The sequence below is a fragment of the Podarcis vaucheri genome, assembly GCF_965113315.1.
Source record: "Podarcis vaucheri genome assembly, chromosome: 11".
In the NCBI taxonomy this organism is placed as follows: Eukaryota; Metazoa; Chordata; class Lepidosauria; order Squamata; family Lacertidae; genus Podarcis; species Podarcis vaucheri.
This window is the reverse complement of record NC_138749.1, coordinates 42,316,243-42,338,109: the sequence shown is the minus strand read 5'-3', so window position 1 is coordinate 42,338,109 and position 21,867 is coordinate 42,316,243. Positions and strand designations below refer to the sequence as shown.

The 21,867-nt window shown below is 40.8% G+C and overlaps 1 protein-coding gene across 4 annotated transcripts in view; it reads left to right on the top strand.

The window, feature by feature from the left end:
* Positions 1 to 21,867, top strand: part of EFNA5 (ephrin A5) — a 225,442-nt gene that overhangs the window by 165,123 nt on the left and 38,452 nt on the right. For all 4 annotated transcript variants that reach the window (XM_082191504.1, XM_082191503.1, XM_082191502.1 and 1 more), the window contains exon 2: positions 18,222 to 18,514. In XM_082191504.1, the coding sequence (XP_082047630.1) occupies positions 18,222 to 18,514 (293 nt within the window). The remainder of the gene's footprint in view (positions 1 to 18,221; positions 18,515 to 21,867) is intronic.

The window sequence follows — 21,867 nt, the reverse complement described above, 5'->3', positions numbered from 1 at the left end:
GTCGGCTCCCTCGGCCAGTAAAGCAAGATGAGCACCAGAACCCCAGAGTCCTCTGCGACTGGACTTAACTGTCAGGGGTCCTTTACCTTTACCTTTTTATAGCTGTCTCATGGCTTACTGTGATGTACCGTATTTTTCGCTCTATAACACGCACCTGACCATAACACGCACATAGTTTTTAGAGGAGGAAAATCCGTAGGCATGCCACCCGTAGGCATACCCTCCATAACACGCACAGACATTTCACCTTACTTTCTAGGAGGAAAAAAGTGAGTGTTGTGGTGCAAAAAATACGGTAGTTAGCATTACAGTATCAATTGATCGCTTGGCAGAAGGGTAAAAATTGCCGAGCAGCACGTCATTGTGTTAATCTTAATGATTTAAATCTTTAATTATTTATGATGAAAGGTCATGCATCACCTTTCTGTCAAAACAGATGCAGCACCTGAACTTAAATTGCATTCGTTGCAAAAAGATGTTGGGCTGCAAAGGGAAGAAAGAATGTTCTCTCCAGTTTGTGTTAGGTTTCCCCCGGTTATGTGTGATCAACTACACATTTCTGGGTAAATATACAAAGAGTAACAAGCTTGCCATGCTGCAAGATAAAATGACAAGATGTGCTTCATGAAATTGCTAGCCTAGAAACCATAATTGTTGTGGCATATTACTTTGCATTCAAAGGAATACTTGTGATTTTCTCCTGTTGAAAACAACTAATGGAAAGATGAAGTCATTATATTCTGAAAGCAGAAGAGGTAAAGTACAGCAGAAAAATAACAAGCAGGCAAAACTCAAAATATATGCTGCTTTTCTAGTTGGAAGCTTTTCTAGGGATAAGGAATAAAAGCTATAAAGGGTTGAACTGAACTGAGAAGCCACAAACTGGGAAGGGATTAAATTTTTAAAAAAATCACTAATGGGTCTTAATATGTTACCTGTGAAAGATTTTAGTTAAAGATTACTTCAAGTTACATGTAATGCTTGCCCATTTACAGATGTTAATTTACAGCACAACCCTAAGCAGGCCAGCTGAGAACTAAATCCTATTGAATCAAGTGGAGTCTACTTCTTGGTAAATGGGGTTAGGATTGAAGCCCTAGACATTGTATCATTCTATACAATTTCAGCGCTACTTACGGTTTTCTGATTCTGTTTTTTTTTTAATTTTATTTGATAAGGCCAAATTCATAAGGAAAATCCGTATTCTCTACCGCACACACAGACAGATGGATAGATCAAGTACTGCCAGCTTTCCTGCTCAGTGATTATTGAACTTTAGGATGGGGAAGGGGTGATCTGAAATCTCTCAGCATCACAGTGAGGATCCTCACCATCACTATCACTATCATTATTAGGTAATTCAGTTTATATCCCCTTCCACTCAAAGAAGCCAAAGGTGGCAACAGCATGTAGTTCCCACTAGTGCTCTGTCCTTTTTTTCATGTTGTTTGTTGTTGTTCAGTCGTTTAGTCATGTCCGACTCTTCGTGACCCCATGGACCAGGGCACACCAGGCACTCCTGCCTTCCACTGCCTCCCGTAGTTTGGTCAAACTCATGTTGGTAGCTTCATAAGGTAAAGGGTAAAGGGACCCCTGACCATTAGGTCCAGTCGTGACTGACTCTGGGGTTGCGGCGCTCATCTCGCTTTATTGGCCGAGGGAGCCGGCATACAGCTTCCAGGTCATGTGGCCAGCATGACTAAGCCACTTCTGGCGAACCAGAGCAGCACACGGAAACACTGTTTACCTTCGCGCTGGAGCGGTACCTATTTATCTACTTGCACTTTGCCGTGCTTTCGAACTGCTAGGTTGGCAGGAGCAGGGACCGAGCAACGGGAGCTCACCCCGTTGCAGGGATTTGAACCGCTGACTTTCTGATCGGCAAGTCGTAGGCTCTGTGTTTAACCCACAGTGCCACCTGCATCCCGGTAGCTTCATAGGGAATGCCAAATTGGGTTGGAGAGCTGGTGGGTTACCAGGAAAGTCTTGGTGGGACACAGCAACCTAGCTTCTGACCAAGCCCATAGTTAGTGTTAACACATAGGCAACCCTCTATTTGTGCAGGGGTTGTGTTCTGGGTCATTGTGCATGATGACAGAATACACACAGGGCCACTACACCCTGTTCTACCCCCGCCCCCATTCGACCCCTCTTTCTGGCCACTTCTGGGTCGTCGCGATACACAACCAGTTGATGTCACACGTCAATTGGTTGCACATAAATCGGCCATGGCCTGTACTGAATATATAATGCTTAAACATCTCTGAAAATGCACATGAGAAAATGTTCCCAATCTTGTTCCCAATCTTGGTAGGGTATTCGCTCTATGTAGGCATAACATCTTTTTATGTGGGAAGTGTTTTAAATTTTATACCTGCAACTGCTTTAATGTCACACCCTGTGGGGAGCACATTTGCACTCCTCATCTAATCATAAGTAGACACAGATAATAAGCCTCCTTATACTATGATGCGCCTCATCATGAGAGCTACACAAGCATGTTTTGTGACTGTGGAAAGTAAATTGGGTATCAGTATCCAGACACTATCTCTTTTTTCTGTAGGAAAGCTGTTGCAGAAAAGAAAAATGGGGGGGGGGCAAAACCAGGAGCAAAATATTTTAGCTAATTATGAAGGGAATTATTTTCTTTGTTCATATAGAAACTCCTTTAATGTGTTGAAAAAGTGCAGTAATGATGAGATCTGGAATTCTGCTCTGCATCATCATAAAGGGGGAAAAACCCTTGGATGGCATTTTTGCCTACAGGCTGCTGAGAGCTGATTATTCTTCTAATCAGAGCCGTCACAATCAGGGGAGACAATTAGCTAGGTTAGGTCTCTGCTGATTTCTCATATGGCCCTTAGCATCAGATGGCCTTGAGCACTCTTGAATCATGCCAACAAGTATTTCGATAGTCTGTATTCAACTCCACCTGCTGTCATTAGGACTCTTTTTATCCCTTGAAGTGCTTGATTTTGTGCATACTTATTTATATTAAACTCAGACTGAAGGAACTTGCTGTCTTTCAAAAGAAAGAGCCTTCCAGACTTGACAATAACAGCTGAGTTTAAACACCTGATTGATGCTCTGAAATTCATGAATTGAAATGTGTGATCTGCCTGTATGTCTGGCTTGCCTTTTTCTTTTAAAGTACAATAACATGTATTTAATGGATATAATTTAAAATTTGCTGGGTGCAATAGGGACCAACAGCAGTTGGCCTCAGGGTCCTGCAGAGTTCTAGTTTTCCTGCAGTAATCAACCAGAGGCATGTGGGTGTATCGTTTAAGTGGGGATGTAGATCAAACTGCAGAACACTTTGGTGGGTGGATGAGATCGCTCCCAATTCTTGCTTTCTAGCCATGAGAGAGAGCAGTCACCCATCTCACCTTAATCAAACTGGCCTTTCAATGTTTGTACTCCACAAAGGAGCATGCCACATCTGGATGGGTAGCATGAGCAATGGAAGTTTTTAGAAAAAAGGTTTTCGTATATAAAATAACAAATGCCCTTTATAAAGTAATACGTCCTTTTCATAGAAGAAAGTTGAGGATATAAAAAGACTTCCATCTGCTGAATATATTGCCTAAAGGTTTGGTGAAGGCCAAAGTCTTGAGTCTTTTGCTTCTGGGAACTTGGAAGACCTAATTGCCTCCCTGTAGTTTTCAAATTGAAGGAGATTTATCATTCAAACAAGACTCTGCAGATCTTTTGTTACCATTGGGTTTTAGTTGAGGAAAGCAGGTGTAAAACAGGTTTGCTTATGCGTGCTGTGCTGTAAAATTCCCACAGCAGGTGTTAGGCAGCAAAGAGACAACTTCTTGGGGCCTTCAAACTGTGACACTGTGCAAAATTAAGCCGTAAAGGTTGTCATGGTTAAGATCATTGATTGGCCAGCACTTGGAAAGTCTAATGTACATTTACTGTGCAAAGGAGGTAACATAATGGTGGCTGCTCAGGAAATGCTTTACGCTCTAGTTTTTAAGACCTTTTCACAAATGTTTCAACTAAAACTTCAGGTGAGTGATGGACCCAGACATAATTTCCATTAAAAATATCTTGAATGCTTGTCCCTCGTGGCAATCTACTATTATAATCATGCTCTGGGTGCAACAATTCCTCATTTCTAAGGGGGCAATGATTGAATGGTATTTTTAAAATAATTATTCAGAGGCTAGGAACGAAGAAGGCCTGGAGAGAGACCGGGAACCAGCAAGGCCCGAAGAGTATCACTGGGCTCTGCATACAGAGCCGTGTCCCAAAATGCATTCTGTCATCTTCATCTTGTACAGCAGGAAGCAATTCTAGGAAGGCGGAATTTAGTGCTCATTGCAGAATATTCAACAGATGAAAACTGTTGAAGGTAGATTTTATGTTCATGCCTCTAATGCTGCAAATTTCACTGAGGGGGAAATCAAACCTGGATTTAATCTACAAGTGCAGCCTATAAATAAAAATGGGTGCAGTAAAGACAATGATTCACACGTAATTAGCATTGTGTGTAACCACCGTATATTATTTACATCATATCTACATATGAGAATACAATATAAAAATATGCACATTACTTGTAGTTTACATAGAACATTTTGCTACAGATGTGCTTCAGAGGAATTACTGCTGACATTTTTGTTAGTGTGTCATTGAAGTCATGAGGATTCAATAGAATATTTGCATACCCAAAATGAAGTGGTTCAATCAAAGGAGTTTTACTCCTTACTCCATATGGCCTTCCATAAACCAGCCCCATTCTTGAAAGTGGGCTGGAACTAAAATATTGTCTCATGAACATGGTAAGGGGACATACCTTAGGATTTATGCGCCAGCAGATCTGTCAGAGGAGGCATGGAACTGGAAGAAAATATTTTTAAGCAGGATTTCAGGTAGAAACATACTAAAGTCATCTTTGTTGGTGGAACATTAAGAACAGCTAATAAACTTGACTTCTTGTTGCAATCAAATGTCCGGTGTCAATGTTTAAGTAAGGTGTGCAATTGTGCAAGATTGGAGTTAACCAGTTTTATGCTGTCTGTGGTTTATGTTGTGGGAGCTGGTTAGTTTTTGTTTTCAAAACTTGTATACAAGGCTTCTTAATACATATATGATATAATCTGTTGCACAGATGTATATGTGGACAGTCACAGTCATTATTTTTTGTGACATACTATGCAATGTTAAAATGAGGACCTGAGAACCTAATTACTGTAAGTTTCAGAAAAGCATTTTAATAGACTTTTTCCTGTTGTATTTGCTTCATTTTCATTCATCAATAATATTGTATAGAAGAGTAGAAATACAAATTATAAAAGCTATTGGTGCCGGTATCTGTGTAAATTGCTTAGGGAAAGGCAATGTGAATTACGGTTGATATGAATCAATCGCACTGAAGGTCATTATGAATGTTGTGCAAGTGATTTTCCTTTTGGCTTTTTGAGTGTGAAAAGCAAGACCTTTCTGCAGATGGGCCATTGTTCTCCATAACCATTAATAGATGTCAGCGAATGCCTCGGGGCAGGGTTAACAAATACCAATCATTGTCGCATTCCATCAAATCTGATGGACTGTAGCTCTTAAGTTAGACACATGGTCAACACATGTTATGCAGCTCATGTCTGCATTGTTTAGCACCATACCCATGGGTGCTTTTTCCTTTTTGCTGTTTTGTGCCTCTCAATTAACTCTTAGAACTGGCGTTTTAATGTAGGAATCAAAGAGTTATAATGACTTAATATCAGTTCACTGCATTTTTTTGTATTATGCTATGATATAATTAGTTGTGGAGTGTAGGGTTCAGACACGTACTCCCCCCTCTGTATAATATTCTAATGTACACATTTATTTGTTTCTCCTAAAAATAGACATCATGACTGCAGCCTTAGAAGTGTGCCTCAATGGCCAAAATAACAAATTATGTACATATTTACAGAGACAATTATATACATGCATACCAGTATGTTCTAAAGTGATAGGATGTAATACACTGTTGATTGCTAAATATTGTTATCTACACTGCATGAACAGAAATTCAATAGCAGGCTTGCCTGTCCCTGCCCTCCATCCCTAATTAGAGCACATGATATCCGGGAAGGCAGAACGTTTCTGAAAAGAACATTTGACTAATACCTAAATCTGGGTAAAATATAGATGGAAAGCAGTAGGAGAAAGGTAGATTGGAACTTAGGGTAGCTAAAAAAAAGAAACAACTCTACAAAGCTCCTCCTCCCAGCTGTGCAGGAAGGGGGGGGAGTATATGAGCTTGATGGTTCCCTTGGGCTCACTGATGTAGCACTAAGCCGTGGTTTAGGCATGCAAACACTGCTAGCATTTGACAGCAAAATCTGTGGTGGTGAATTATGAGCTTCCTTGCTGCTGCCAAAAATAAAGTGGAATAAATGTTGTGAGTCAGACCCTAAGTACTACTGGATAGAACTAATGTGAAGGAAGTAATTGGGAACTGAAATTCATGAGAGCGCATATCTGTAAATCAGCCTGGCAAAGAAGCTGGCATAGACTTGGATGTTGGGTTTCTGTAGTTTGGAAACAGACTGCAAGTGATCGCTGATGGACCTCAGTATCTGCTTGGGTGTGATTGCCTGCAGTTTATGTGACTCGGGCCATCGATACTAAAGTTCAGCTCATAAGTCTAAATGATGCCTTTGAAAGAATAAGAGCTTGTCGTGTACTCTTCCCCCTCCCATCTCTCTCCATCCCCCTCACTAAGCTAAATGCCCACAGCAATGAAAAATCAATAGGCAGGTAGAGGTTGCCATTGCAGGGATTAAAGCTATTGGAGCTGGGAGAATTTGAGGATGAGAGCTTGATCTCCTTGGAATCGATGCTCTGACATGTCACACAGCATGAATGTGCCCCTGATTGCCCTCTTGCTTTATCATCCATCTGCCTTGGCACAACTATTCTCCTGAAGCCCCGCGGCCTGGACAAGCACACACTTCTTAAGGATGGGACAAGAAGTCCCAAAGATCAAGAGGTGGCTTATGTGTGTTTACATTGAAGAGCGGTTGCCTTTCTTGTACATGCTTCTGGAAAGTACCATTTGATCAAAAGAAGAGAGGAAAGGGAGAGAAGGGATGTTCATGAGAAGATAAGAGTGTTAAGTGCATAAAAGTGTTCCTGTATTTGACCAGTTGGTACTAAAGTGGCTAGATTTATAGATGGGAAGTAAATGTTGACTGTTTTTGTGGTGTGTTATGGAAAGAGTAATTTTTTATGCTTACATTATCTCTTTATGTATATTGCTTTCTGCGGTGTTTGGCTGTGATACAAGATCCAGCTGTACGAAAAGTTATAGGTATGGGATTGAACCACAGATAATTCAAGAAACAAACTTGCACCTTTTGATAAATAACTACATTAAAAATCATTATACTTAGCTTAATTTTTTTCGTTTGCATGTCCTTTCACGCAGTGTAGCTTGGTTTTGATGAGAAAAGGACATAGCATGTTAAAAGCTTTCCAGTAGCTGTTGCACCCACCCATGATTCTGTCACCACTGTTGATCATTATTGTTCTGTTCAAACCCAGGGCTCTTATTTATGAGTTAACATTTATGAGTTGCTGCTCTTCTTCAATTGATTCTGTCTTTAAATACAGTGCAAGAAAGGATAATACAGGTGTCTCTTGGTTCGAAATATACAGAGGATGCTCCTGCATTATTGGCATATTTCTTGCAGGCAGAGACATGCATAAAATTAAGGCTGCCCAGCTTTAATCAGTCTGCCTAGTAGATAGAGTAGGCAGACTTTGGTTGACTGCCCAGCATTGGCAGGTTGTTGTTTTTTAATTGTTGGATATGAAAATGAAGCAACCCTTTGTTGTTGTTGTTTTTGTAGACATTTTGTATTACTGTAGTAGGAATGGTTTCTGGTAGCATTTCCTATGAGCAGTTAGGGGTAGCTTTTAATATCAGGGCTATTCCTGGCCCTACTTTGTGCACTGCAATGTGTATGAGAGGCCCACTATTATGGAAAGGGACAGCAGGCAATGGCACCCCACTTTTGTGCATGCTACTCTGTGCACATTGTTCCATATAGTGTGCCTTGTGTTTTATATTTCAGTATTCTAAAAAGAAGAAGAAGCTGGATTGAAGTTTTGATAAGATGAAGTGGATTTTATTTAACTGCTTAAAAGCTTGGTGATCATAGCAGAAGCTGATCCATCGTTAGACTGGTTTCTATGAACTGAGATAGAAAGGGATCTTAGTGCTCATTTTCAGCAATAAATCATTACTGTTTACCCGCCCCTCCACCCTTCCATTGTTGCTGATTGCATCCCACTTATATGATCCAACTAATTTGAAGCATTCAGGTGCCAGTGCAGGGTTACAATAGGAATAAGAGGGTGAAGCTAGATCTTTGACTCGTGGGCACAATGGAAATTGGGTAGCAAGATAGTCTTGGCTGTTCCTGAAAATGTGATAGGTCGTTGCAGTCTATTATAAGGCAGTAATTTCAGGTCTGATGAAGTCTCTCAAGTACAGGGACCTGATTCTGCTCAACTGTGTAATTGTGATGGAAGTGGGCCAATCAGAGACAACAGCTTTGGCGCAACCTTTTGGGAGTTTTGTTCCAGCAGAGCAAGTGAAGGGGGGGTGGATGAGAGAAGTTACAAATGATAAGTTGCTCTGTCTGATTTTGTAATGAACAAGTAATAAACGGCCTGGTTTCCCATGGAAGCCTGACGATTACAGAGCAGCCGCAGCTCTATGCCTGTATCCATGTTTTATTTTGATCATTGCAGCACAGCAGAGACAGGTAATTATCATAATCTAACAATTAGCCTGGCATCCTTTCCCAGTGTTTAATTACCCAGATAAATAGTAATTGAATAGAGAGGACTTAATGATAAAAAGAAAAACTTTCCCTCTGTCTCAGTGCTTTCCTGGCCTGAGCGTGACTTTTTAGTACTGTTATTGTAGAGGTCTTATTATTACTTTATATCCTGCCTTTCTTCCAAGTTGGGATTCAATGCGTGTTAACAAGAAGGTACAAGACATTCTTAACTACCTTGGGACATAAAACAGACGATCTAACAATGGTCATCATCCTGGTACTTCACTACCCTAATTTATTCGTTTTGTCCTACTTGATTATTATTTTTTTAAGTAACAAATGGAACCTTTCCAATATGCTGCCTTCTGCAACTAGAATAATGCATTGCTTTTTTAAAAAAGTGAATAGAACTGAAATTAATACTTTGTCTGATTATTCCGTTGTTCTTTGAGTTGGAATCAATGATGTTTTCAGCACTGCCTGTGAACAGTTTATTGGGAGGCATGGCAATTCTGACAAAAGGGGCATGATTTCTTTAAAGGAGCTTGTTTATGGGTATTTCTGAAATAGTGCTTTTGTATAAATTCTCAGCATCCAAATGATAGACGCAAGCACTATTTTTGCAATATCTTTAAATAAATTGTTTTATCCTCCAGCAAGCTTAATTACTAACCTCTAGCTTTTTAAATCATTATGTGGGAGAGCGTATTGAGAAAAATGAAAATGAATGTATTGAGCTGTTCAAAAGAATAATGGAGTGATGATTCTTCTGTTGAGAGCTCACATTGGGTGGTATTTGGGTGTATCTTGAACGTTGGCTGACTTATGGGTTTGAATTCATATACTCCTCAAGTAATCTATAAACCACTGGCAGTCTGTTAACTAAGCTACGAGATGGGTGGTTTGCAGAGCAATGCTGTACTACAGTGGATTTGGTTGAGGCAGAGATGCCCCCTGCCCAGACAAATAGTGGACAGACATTACTGCCTATGATAGCTAGTGGGGACTTCTAAAATAGGGCATTTTGGAGGAAAGGGGTAGGATTGAACCAGGACAGGACCTGCTGGATCCTGTGCAGCATAGCTGTCAATGTTTCCCTTTTTTAAAGGGAAATTCCCTTATTCCGAATAGGATTCCTCGCAAGAAAAGGGAAAAGTTGACAGCTATGTTGTGCAGATCACATGCAGGCAACAGGCCCCATCTGAGCCTTTTCATTGGCACAGCAAAGAGAATTCCGCTCCTTCCTCTGCCCAACCTTCCACCTTGGAAGGTGTGAGCAGTAGTGTTGTGGATGTGGTGGTATCCACAGCACACTATTAATCCCATCACTGCCATCCAAGGGTTTGGATTCAGCACTTTATGTAGGTTTATATATGAAATGCATTTAAACATAATCCTAGGAGTGCATCTAATAGTCTTGTTCAGCTGACAGTAAGGGGGAATAAACCAGTTTTTGGCAATTTCCACAGGTGGCATTGTTGGACACAGCCTTCAGTGTTTTATGATAGGCTTGTAAGTTTAATATAAAAAACTTCTTTAAGTAAGATATATAGCACTGGTCAACAACAAATTTGTTGTCTGCGTTTTTTCAGTTAATTTAGGACAAATCTGATGCGCTGAATCCAAAAATCACATTGGTTTTGCTCAATCAGGTCAAGTTTTTGAGCTATGGCCACATGTCTTTTTTTACGTTTTTGTTCACATGTACGCTTGTGTGGAGCATTTTAGAAGAAGTTGGTGGGGGTAAAATGCCATGTCGAATAATTGTTTTGATTGGAAATGATTATTTTAATGAGAAGAAGTATTCAGGTCCGATAGGTCTGGGTGATTATGTCAAAAAGGGATCAGTTTGAAGTCATAAAACCTCAAAATCTTCCATAAATTGGTGCGGCTGGGATCAACAGAAAGAACCGGAGCAGCCTCAAGTATCCTGATCTTCAATCAGCATGTCGTCCTGTAGCTCATTGTGATGAAATTCCAGTGCCTGTCTTCGGAGAACTTCCTGACATTAGTGACGAAGATGCCTCCAGTGTTGAAGGACATGAAGAAGAAGAAGTGGTTCTTGAAGATGATGCTCCACATCCATTTTCCCAAAAGGAGTTGAATGATCTAGTTCGCGACCTCAGCTTGTCAAAGGACTCTGCCGAACTGTTGGCATCCAGATTGAAGGGGAAAAAACCTCCTCTCTGACAGTGCTCGCATCAGCTTCTTCCACAACAGGCATCAAGAGTACCTCTGTTTTTTCTCGGAAGAGAAGGACTTGGTGTACTGTGCAGATATTGCGCAGCTTCTGCTCAAGCTTGGAGTGCCACAGTACGAACCCAAAGATTGCTGACTGTTCATTGACAGCAGCAAGCGATCACTGAAATGTGTTCTGCTATACAACGGCAACCAGTTTGCCTCTATACCCCTGGCTCACTCGAGTACACTGAAGGAGAACTATGAAGCGGTGAAGTATGTGCTGAAGAAAATTGGTTATGATCAGCATAAGTGATTTATTTGTGTTGACCTGAAGATGGTGAACTTTTTGTTGGGACAACAGTCTGGCTTCACCAAGTACCCATGTTTTCTGTGCATGTGGGATAGTAGGGACTGTGCTCAGCATTACACGAAGAAGGACTGGCCTGTGTGGGAGGAATTGGTGCCTTGCAAAGAAAGAAATGTCATCAACGACCCTCTGGTGGACAGAGACAGAATAGTCTTCCCACCGCTGCACATCAAGCTCGGCTTAATCAAGCAGTTCACCAAGGCTCTGGACAAGGATGGCTTTTCCAGGATTGACCATGGAGAAGTTGAAAGCTGGCATCTTTGAAGGTCCTCAAATCCGTCAGCTCATCAGAGATCCAGAGTTCGGAAACTCAATGAACGAAGTGGAACTGGAAGCGTGGAAAGCATTTGTTCTGGTAGTGAAGAACTTTCTTGGCAACAATAAGGCCAGAAACTACACAGAACTTGTCAACAACATGCTGACTGCTTTCAGAAACCTGGGCTGCAACATGAGCGTCAAGATGCACTACCTATTTTCACATATGGACCGGTTTCCTGAGAACCTGGGTTCAATGAGTGACGAGCAGGGGAAGAGATTCCATCAGGACATGAGAGAGATGGAGACCAGGTATCAGGGTCGCTGGGACGCAGTCATGATGGCTGACTACTGTTGGACTCTGAAGAGAGACCTCCCTGCCACTGAGCATTCCAGGAGTTCCAAGAAATGGAAGTTCTAGCCCTGAAGTTTGAAAAATGGTGAAGCAACATGCAATTTACGTGTACTTACCTTTATCAATGCCCACCATTCAGTTTACAGTAAACCTGACCTGACCTGGATGCCATTTCCTGATTCAGCAGTGCAAAAATACCCTAAATCAGTTGTAGAAATCTAGACAACATTCAAAAAGTAAAAAATTGTTGCCCAGTGTAATTGTGCAACTGTATATTGTAATAACTTTTTCACACGGCAGCTGTTAATTAAATTAGCAATGTTAGGACGAGACATAGGAGTCAACTCCTAGGGGCCAAGGTCCCTTTGCCCCCCTATAAAATATTTTTGAGGGGTCCCCCTTAAAAATTAATGGGCATTGCTATTCAAATGTGTGTGTGTGTGTGTGTGTGTGTACGCCATGTCATGTGATCACTTATTTGTGTGGGGCCTTACCTGGGCTCCCCCAATATTTTATTCAAGTTGACACCCCCAGGGGCGAAAGTATTGTTACCCAATTCAAATGTGAATAATCACATACCTGATTTGTCAGTCTGAACATTCTGAGATCTGAGAAAGAATGCCATCCTAATACTTATAATGTGCTTGTGTTTAAACAGGAGGATTTTCCCTTCTCTGTAAAGAAAACTCTTCCATGATATCTGAAAATAGAGAGCAGTTTGAAACAGAGGTGCTGCTGCTAGCATATGCACCTTAAAACACAGAATATGACTAATATATATTCTTTGTATGGGACAAGCCACAAGCAGAAGCTATTGCCGTTCTTTATCCATCTATATGATAATGGGCAATTAGTGTCAGTGGTGCTATTTTTTATGCCGGGATTTTATACTGTTTATTTTTTTAACGGAGGGAAGTGAAAGAGAGAGGAACATGCAAAAAATGCTACTGCATTCTAAATATCTAGTTAAGCAAACCTCTTATAGCCATAGCCAACAAAGTTTATTAGATTCAAGACAAGACTCGCATATGCTTCAGAATTACAATTATGAAAAAATGCACATGGTACGAGCCGTGCCTGCATTTTGTAATGATGGATAAACACCAGAGCACAGGAATTAATTTCAAAACATTTTGTCAGTCTTGAGTATTTCTTTGGTTGAAAGTGTCAGCCCCCCATATTCAGCATTCCTGCAGCTGAAACAAATAGGAGATCTCTGAGTAGCAAGTATCCTTACATCTGATGATCTGAACCAATCTTTGCTGGCCTGGAATCAATATGAATTCTTATTTGCTTGCTGCAGAGGTGCCTTGGCTGAGGAGCTACTTAACTGTCTCAGGCTTTGCCATGCCTTTTTAGAGCTTTACTGCCTATTATCTAACTCAGTAGCGTGCAAGTTTCCATGACACTGTATGAACGTCACCTGACTGAATGTAAAGGTTAATTGGGGTTGAAGAATAGCAGTGTGTTTTCTTGTATGCAACTGATAATGTAAGGAGGCAAAATGCATTATTTGGAGTGGGGGGAAACACTTGCGGTTCAGGAATTTTATTTTAGCTCTCTAGCCTATTCATTTTTAAGAAAAGACTGACTTATTCCTTCCTTACATTATAGTCTCAGCTAGCTTTGAGTAGGTGTGTGTATTCTGAGCTTTCTACATGGAGTAGACGTGTAAGAAGTTAGTTGCCCAACCTAGTGACATTTGGGGACTCATTTGCATACTGTTTAGGGGGATCTACAAGACTGGGACTTAAATGACAAAACCAGGAAAATCTGTAGCCTCTGTGAATACTATAGAGGAGCATACGGATTGCATTCTAGCAAAATGTGAGGAAGGAGCTCTATAGCCTTTTTTAATCATCTTCTCAAACATGTTTGTAAACTAATTTCTTCTTTCCTACACTGTTGCACTTTTCAGTCTTGGTTTAGAGCAGGTAAATTAGTTTTGAACTGAAACATTCATCTCATTCTGATAGCTGGCTATTTTTCTTATAGTATACCTTAAATGTAGTCTCTGAAAGTTAAAAATATTTCCTTTGAATTCAGGTTGGGGTTTCTGAGGAGGAAATAATGACTTTTAGCTTTGATCTAGTAAACTAGGCTTTCTGTTTGCTAATCAATATACAGTGGTGCCTCGCAAGACGAAATTAATTCATTCCGCGAGTTTTGTCGTCTTGCGATTTTTTTCGTCTTGCGAAGCATGTGTCGGGAAAGTTTTGGAAAAGCTTCAAAAATCACAAAAGTCTTTAAAAACCTCAAAAAAGGCTACCACACTGTGTTCTATGAGTTGCTCCTCGAAGTCAAGTCGCAACTGTATTAACGGTGTTAAGAAAAAGGAAACAAACTTGCAAGACGTTTTCGTCTTGCGAAGCAAGCCCATAGGGAAAATCGTCTTGCGAAGCGGCTCAAAAAACAAAAAACCCTTTCGTCTAGCGAGTTTTTTGTCTTGTGAGGCATTCGTCTTGCGAGGTACCACTGTACTTAATTCGTTCCGGAGGTCCTTACTTAACCTGAAACTGTTCTTAACCTGAAGCACCACTTTAGCTAATGCAGCCTCCTGCTGCTGCCGTGCCGCCGGAGCACAATTTCTGTTCTCATCCTGAAGCAAAGTTCTTAACCTGAAGCACTATTTCTGGGTTACCGGAGTCTGTAACCTGAAGCCTATGTAACCTGAAGCATATGTAACCCGAGGTACCACTGTATTCAAGTTTCAGATATGATTTAAATAGTCTGGGTTTTTGGCAAGAATTTAAAATTGCCTGATACTAATAAAATGAAATATAAAATGTATAAGCTCTCTAGCAAATAGCTTTAATTAGTAGCCATCCACTTTAGTACTTACACACACTTAATACAAATATCCAAATAAGGATGGGAATAAGTTGCCTCTTTCTTCTCAGCCTTGAGTAGGTACGTTGCCCCTTCTAAATATTGCTTTGATTAACTCATAATATGAGAGGTCCTGATCTTCTTTCTGAAATTTATCATTCCTCCAACAAACCTGCTGTAAATCCCCATTGGCAAAATTCAAGGGAACACAGAGGGCAAATAGCTCCAGGGATTAGAATTTTCAGTGGGGTGAAATCACAGGAAGAAAGGTTTTAAATTCCTTCTCTGTTATATGGCAGCCCTGTCCAGTATCAGGAATCTTCATTGCTGCTTTTTGTCAAAGAAATAGGCCCTAGGAATTCCAGTCATGGAAATCCCTCATCTACTTTGCCTTAGTGGTTATGGCAGATATGAGTTCTGAAATAAAGTCCCTTTTCAAGAGAAAACCATGTGGTGATGTGCACTGGCCAGAATTAGATTTAGCAGGCTTTTGTTCGTACACTAAACACAATTTCTCCTTTGTTAAAAACCTATTTTATGGTAGCTAAATGATTGTAGGAGATGAATAGATTGCTCTGAATATATCCTTGGAGAAGACCCAATGATCATTGCTTCCCCCCGCCTCACCGCCCTAAATTGGATGGAAGTATCTAGTTGGCAGATTTCAGGTCCATCAGGTGCTTAAAATATGTGCCTCAGGTGAAAAGGGACATTATAGTTAAATATGTCACGGTATCTTTATTACTATCTCTGCACTTTACAGTGGCTGCTGTCGAGGAATAGAAGCCATAGGTAGGGATAATGTGGTGGTAAGAATAAGTACAGCGTGGAAAGAATAGCTGGTAGAAGTCGATGCTTGTCTCTGTGGAACTATAAGGTAAAAGGGTAAAGGACCCCTGGATGGTTAAGTTGGCAGAAGCTGGGACAGAGTAATGGGATCTCACGCCGTTGCATAGATTTGAACTGCTGACCTTCCGATCAGCAAGCCCAAGAGGCTCAGCGGTTTAGACCACAGCGCCACCGACGTCCCTGTGGAAGTATATATGCTGCAGGTATACAGTGTGGTCTAGAGCCACTATTTCACAAGACAGCTTGTGTTAACTTTATATTCCTGCTAACAGATGTCCACATTATGCGATACCTGTGAAAATAAAGCTTTCACTGATGATATTACTACTACTACTAATTCATTCAAACCTTTCCCATCTGGCTGGGTTGCCCAAGCCATTCTGGGCGGTTTCCAACAGAATAAAACATCAAATACAAAAACCTTCCTGATACAGGAATGCCTTCAGATGTCTTCTAAAAGTTATGTAGTTATTTATCTCCTTGACATCTGATAGGAGGGTGTTCCACAGGGTGGGCACTACTACTGATAAGACCCTCTGCCTGGCTGCCTGTAAGTTCACTTCTCACAGTGAGGGAACTGTCAGAAAGCCTTTGGAGCTGGACCTCAGTGTCTGGGCTGAATGATAGGGCTGGAGACACTCCTTCAGATATACAGGACTGAGGCCATTTAGGGCTTTAAAGGTCAGCACCAACACTTTGAATTGTGCTCAGAAACGTACTAGGAGCCAGTGTAGATCATTTAGGACTGGTGTTATATGGTCCCGGTGGCTGCTCCCAGTCACCAGCCCAACTGTCACATTCTGGATTAGTTGTAGTTTCCATGCCACCTTCAAAGGTAGCCCCACGTAGAGCGCATTGCAGTGGCCCAAGCAGGAAATAACCAGAGCACTCTGGCAAGACAGTGCGCAAGCAGGAAGGGTGTCAGCCGGCATACCAGATGGAGCCGGTCGACAGCTGCCCTGGAAACACAACTGACCTCCATGGACATCTGTGAATCCAAAATGACTCTTAGGCTGCACACCTGGTCCTTCAGGGGCACAGTTACCTCATGGAATGTCTCTAACCTTTGCAGTGAATGTATGTTTGATTCATGTTCCAAGAGTGTTTTGCTGTAAAGATGCACTCCTGTGAGTAGAGAGTAGTAGGTAGAGAGGACTCAGTGGGACTAAATTGCTGCGTCTGGGCTGTGTGTGAAAGTGACTCTCTCAGGTGACTGGCAAGCTTCCATATGCAGTGCATACAACTCCCACCTGCAGTACGCAGCTGAGAGTTGGGCGAGAAATATGTTGGCCCTACCTGGCACTAAGCTCCTGCACTTCTATTACAATGACAGTAAAAACAGCCTCACTACTGCTGCAGCTAATACTGCTTACCAATGCTGATAATAAAAGCGCATCAGTGAAAGTGCCTTGTACTACCTTTCTCATCTGGCTCTCATTCCAAACTGTCAGGTGAGTGCTGATAATTCATAGGCTAGAATTCTTTTATCTGAGCAGCGGTATCTCTTCTATGCACTTTGGCAGTGGAGTAACATTGCTTTTCAAAAATATTTCAAAGGTATACTTTGCTTTCTTGGATCTTGACTAAACGTTGCCAGCAGCAAAGAGAAAGCAAAGATGAATGCATGTGCCTGTAATGAGATTTGGTTGTGGTACAGAAGTGATATCTCCCATTTGGTGTTTGTGCTGTATGAACGTATGTATAGCATTTCTGGTTTTTCTCTTTAATAAAGAGAGATGAAACGGAGTTTCTCTCACAGTCCCCCTCCCCCCATATAGAATATATTGATCCGGAGGCAATTGTAGGGCAAAGGATACAAACAAGAACTGTTAGGAGTCTTGCTCTGTGTTTGCAGTCATGGGATTGTTGTCTGTCACATGGCGGTGTATGTTTTCATTCCACAGTGTGGGAAGTGACGGAGACAGGATGTTTATGTTACTGTGTTCGTGAAGTGGGACTATTGTCCTTTGTTCTTTCTCTCTTTGCTGTCTGATGAGAAAGAGGAAGGAGCTAAGTCAGAATGCTCCAAGTGTATTATATGTAAATAAAGCAGATTAGCCAAAATGCTGTGCTACTGAGTTCTGCTACGCAAACTGTGAATAGTCTGTGGATCCCTAAGTGTGCTGATGCCTTTTGATATCATGCCAGTCAGGCATGTGTCTCTGCCAGGATCCTACAGGAGAGTAGGACAATCCTAACAGGAACTGGTTGTGGCCCTTCAGTTAAAGGGTACTGAGTGCAAACTTATGGCTTGAAATATTTCTTGAGCTATTTCCCATGCTTTTGACAAATGAAATACCCCAAGGGCAGTATTCAACATTGCACTGTTACAAAGGTTCCCTCTACGCAGACATAACAGGTTGCCTGATGGAACAATTCTCCTCTCCCTTGTGTGCTCCTCCTGGGGGTTCTCATGAAACACAAACACAGAGCCAATACAGGGGATGGGAAAGCCCCATTGCACAAGTGGAAGTCCTTGTGAAGGGCTTTTTCTGAGGGAGTGAATCCTGATCAAGATGTTAATTTTTTGTGACTTTAAGTAATTTTTTTGTCATGAAGATTTCCTGAACTGGTTTTGTTTTGTTTTTCCTTTTAGATTCCAGCGGGGTGACTACCATATTGATGTCTGCATCAATGACTATTTGGATGTATTCTGTCCTCATTATGAAGATTCAGTGTCAGAAGATAAGACTGAACGCTACATCCTTTACATGGTGAACTTTGATGGCTACAGTTCCTGTGATCACACTTCCAAAGGATTCAAGAGGTGGGAGTGCAATCGGCCTCACTCTCCGAATGGACCATTGAAGTTCTCAGAAAAATTTCAACTCTTCACTCCGTTCTCATTAGGATTTGAGTTCAGGCCAGGCCGGGAATATTTCTACATCTGTGAGTATTTGGAGATTTATAAAATGTTGTATAGCAGCTGGAGGAAACCATGGCAGTTTTTCACTTACGCAAAAGGCCAGTCTGTATGTGCTACAGATGTGTCTTGAGTATATACTTATAGATCTTGGGATCCCTAGATAAAATCATCAGGAGTATGGGAATAAAAATGAGATATAAAATATGTCTGCCTTTCCCCACATGAAACTGCATGTCCAGCTGCATTCATGTGAAATAAAGAAACACCATTGAGGTTATTCAAGAGAACTTCTCTTACTTCCACATACAATCTGGTTCACAGGCATTTAAATAACAATATCATTATTGCAATGCTTTTCATTTATAAGGTTCGCATTCAGGTGCAAAGAGATGTCCCCAAACATTTGTTGATTCAATAGAATAGTAGCTACACTCATTTTGATGGATTGATGTAGAGTGAACTCTATGCTTGTAACAGTGAAGAAATGTCAGTATGACTCCCCTTTGATGGTTCTTTACTTCATATTATTCTTTGTGAACGGAGCAGGAGATGCTGCTAAAAGTGCAGAGTACATTTGTAAACTTAAGTGTTAATGTTCTTGTGAACGCAACCTCATTATGTTCATTTGAACTGCTTCTCAGTTTGGAGACGTGCAAAGTGTCATTGCAGAAAGTGTATAGTAACAGACTATCCACTCCAGATATGCAAGATTCTTTCATTTTTTCAAAGAAGCTGTTGCAATATCCTTGGCGACACAAAAATGGTCATCAGTGAAGAAATGTTCCAAATGCTATATCTGCAAATACCACAGTCCAGCATTATTGAGCATAGTAATGTCTCGAGATAAATGGCAATCTTCACCAAGTCAAGGAGACTTTTTACTCAGAACAGCTGTTTCTTTGAGCATGTGGGGGGATGCAAAATGCATTGGGAGCAGGTTTTCAAGCAAATACAGTGGTGCCTTGCAAGATGAAAATAATTCGTTCCGCGAGTCTTTTCATCTTGCGATGTTTTTCGTCTTGCGAAGCACGGTCCGTCGCAACTGCGCCTCTTCAAGCGGCTTTAAAAAAAAAGCGCAAGACGTTTTCGTCTTGCGAAGCAAGCCCATAGGGAAATTCATCTAGCGAAGCAACGCAAAAACGGAAAACCCTTTCGTCTAGCAAGTTTTTCGCCTTGCAAGGCATTTGTCTTGTGGGGCACCACTGTAGTTATGAAGGATTTCACACACCTGTATCCTTTAAACAAGCACACACTCCCTCACTATCAAGGCACTCCCCCCCCCCAAGGAGATTTGAAGCCTGCTATGGCCTTTAGGTGATGCCGTGGGAGAAACAAATCCCAGAAAAAGCATCAGCCTTTTAGCTGCATACGAAAGTAATGAAATGAGCTCTTCTTTAGCATAGACCTCCTTTCCTTTACCTTGCGCATCTAGAGTCCAATAATTTACAATTAGTTTCAGCACTGCAGTAGCCATTTTTTTCCAGCTGTTATTTCCTCGGTGAAACCATTATCTCACTAAACTGGTAGCATCTATTCTTTTACTTTATGCCTTCAGTCTCATGTTTCTTAAAAATAAATAGGGAAATTCATTCTTGCTGAAATACATGAATGCTTCTTCTACTTAAGCAACCAGGCATCGCAAGAAAACGTACCTCTTTGTACTTTTGTGTGCTCGCTCTCAATCTTACACTCTCTCCACGTGCCAAAGCGTAATGAAAATAAATTGGAACAGTAACAGTTGAATTGTTTCACTGCTTACTTTCGGAGATGTGTCATGTGAAAACATGTCAGAACTAAACTCTGGTTCATATCCTGTTAGTAAATACGAAAGGAATCCCAGTCAAGTGGAGATGGTTGTGAAATGAATTAATTTACATCATATGGTACCGATCTCACTTATGCAAACATCCCCCTTGACTTTGGAGAGTTTGTGTCTCTAAAGGGATGCAGAACTATATCTCACTGCAGTGAGCAATAGGTTAGGTATTATTGTGAACTTCGCTGCTTGAAAGTTCTAACGAACAATTAAACTAGCCAAGGAAATTTAAAGTGAGGTATAACTGGGTGTGTGCAGCAACCAAAAAGCTCCTCTTGTATATGTAGCGTCTGGAAGCAGCCTCATCTGTTTTAAGATCTGCTCTGTATTATTCTGATTTGATTCATTATTTGGGTTCAATTCTGATCTGTTAAATTCAAAGCTCAGTTCTACCTCTATTGACCATAATTAGAAATCTAGAGATGGATATCTGGTTTTCCTCCCCTGCCTTTTCACTCAAGTGTTTGAAATTTGCAGGGAAATTTCTTGAGCAGGTTAAGTCTGCCAAATCCTTTAAGGGGTTTTAAAAATATTACTTGATGCTCCATCTCTGAGCGCAGATTTATCTTGACCCACACAGAGAAAAATGTGCTCTGCCCTATGGGCTCTGGGACTCCCTCCCCAAAACCACAGGATTGCAGGGTGCATGTACAAACTGTTTAGTCAAAACCACCATTTGATTTTTAATTTTTAATATTTGTATTCTGTTTTCCAACAACAAACATTGAGCTAACAGCAGCTCACACTAATAACAATTGCATCAAAAATTAGCAGACATTCCAATCACTGTATGAATATTATAAACGAAGTAGCATGTAAAGAAGGCTAAAAACGAACCGATTCATTTAAACAATTAATGCAGTTCAGTACAAACTCAAGTGCTTCAAAATATCAGGAATAGCTGTTGAGCACCAGCCCTGTCCCAGTTGATGTCCTCTCTCTGGGAAAGGGTTTCTTTACCCAGTGTGGCAGCAGTGCACTCCCAGGCAGCAGCAAGACCTTTCATAGGGAAGTAGGATAAAAAAAATCTCATTGTTATGTACTAACTTGCTTATTAGAAAATACAGAATCCGTTGAACTATATAAGCAGCACTTCGCTGCTGTTTGAATTAATACAAAAAATGCACCCTAGTGCTTGTAACACCTTTTTTTCTAATTTGTGGTTAAATTCAATATTTTTCTTTTTAAAATAGTCATTGTGTTTTCTATAACATTCATTTAGTAGAATCATTTAACTGTCAATGGTTCCCATTAACGTAATTGTTTCATAGTACTTTGAAATATCAAGAGTTTTATGCTCTTTATCTAAGCTGCAGTTACTTTTTTAATGAAAGGTAAAATAGCACAAAATTAGGAATGCAATGATATATTTTTAGCAGCAGCATTTTGGCATTCCAATTGGTGAGATTAATTTTTTCGCCATATTTCAGAATCTTAAAGTCTTAAAAAAACATTTTCCACGCACCGCAAAATATCACTGGATCACATCTTCTACAGCATATCTGTGTAATTCTTGTATATGATTGAACTACATCTTTGTAGTATGAACTATTCAGTGGT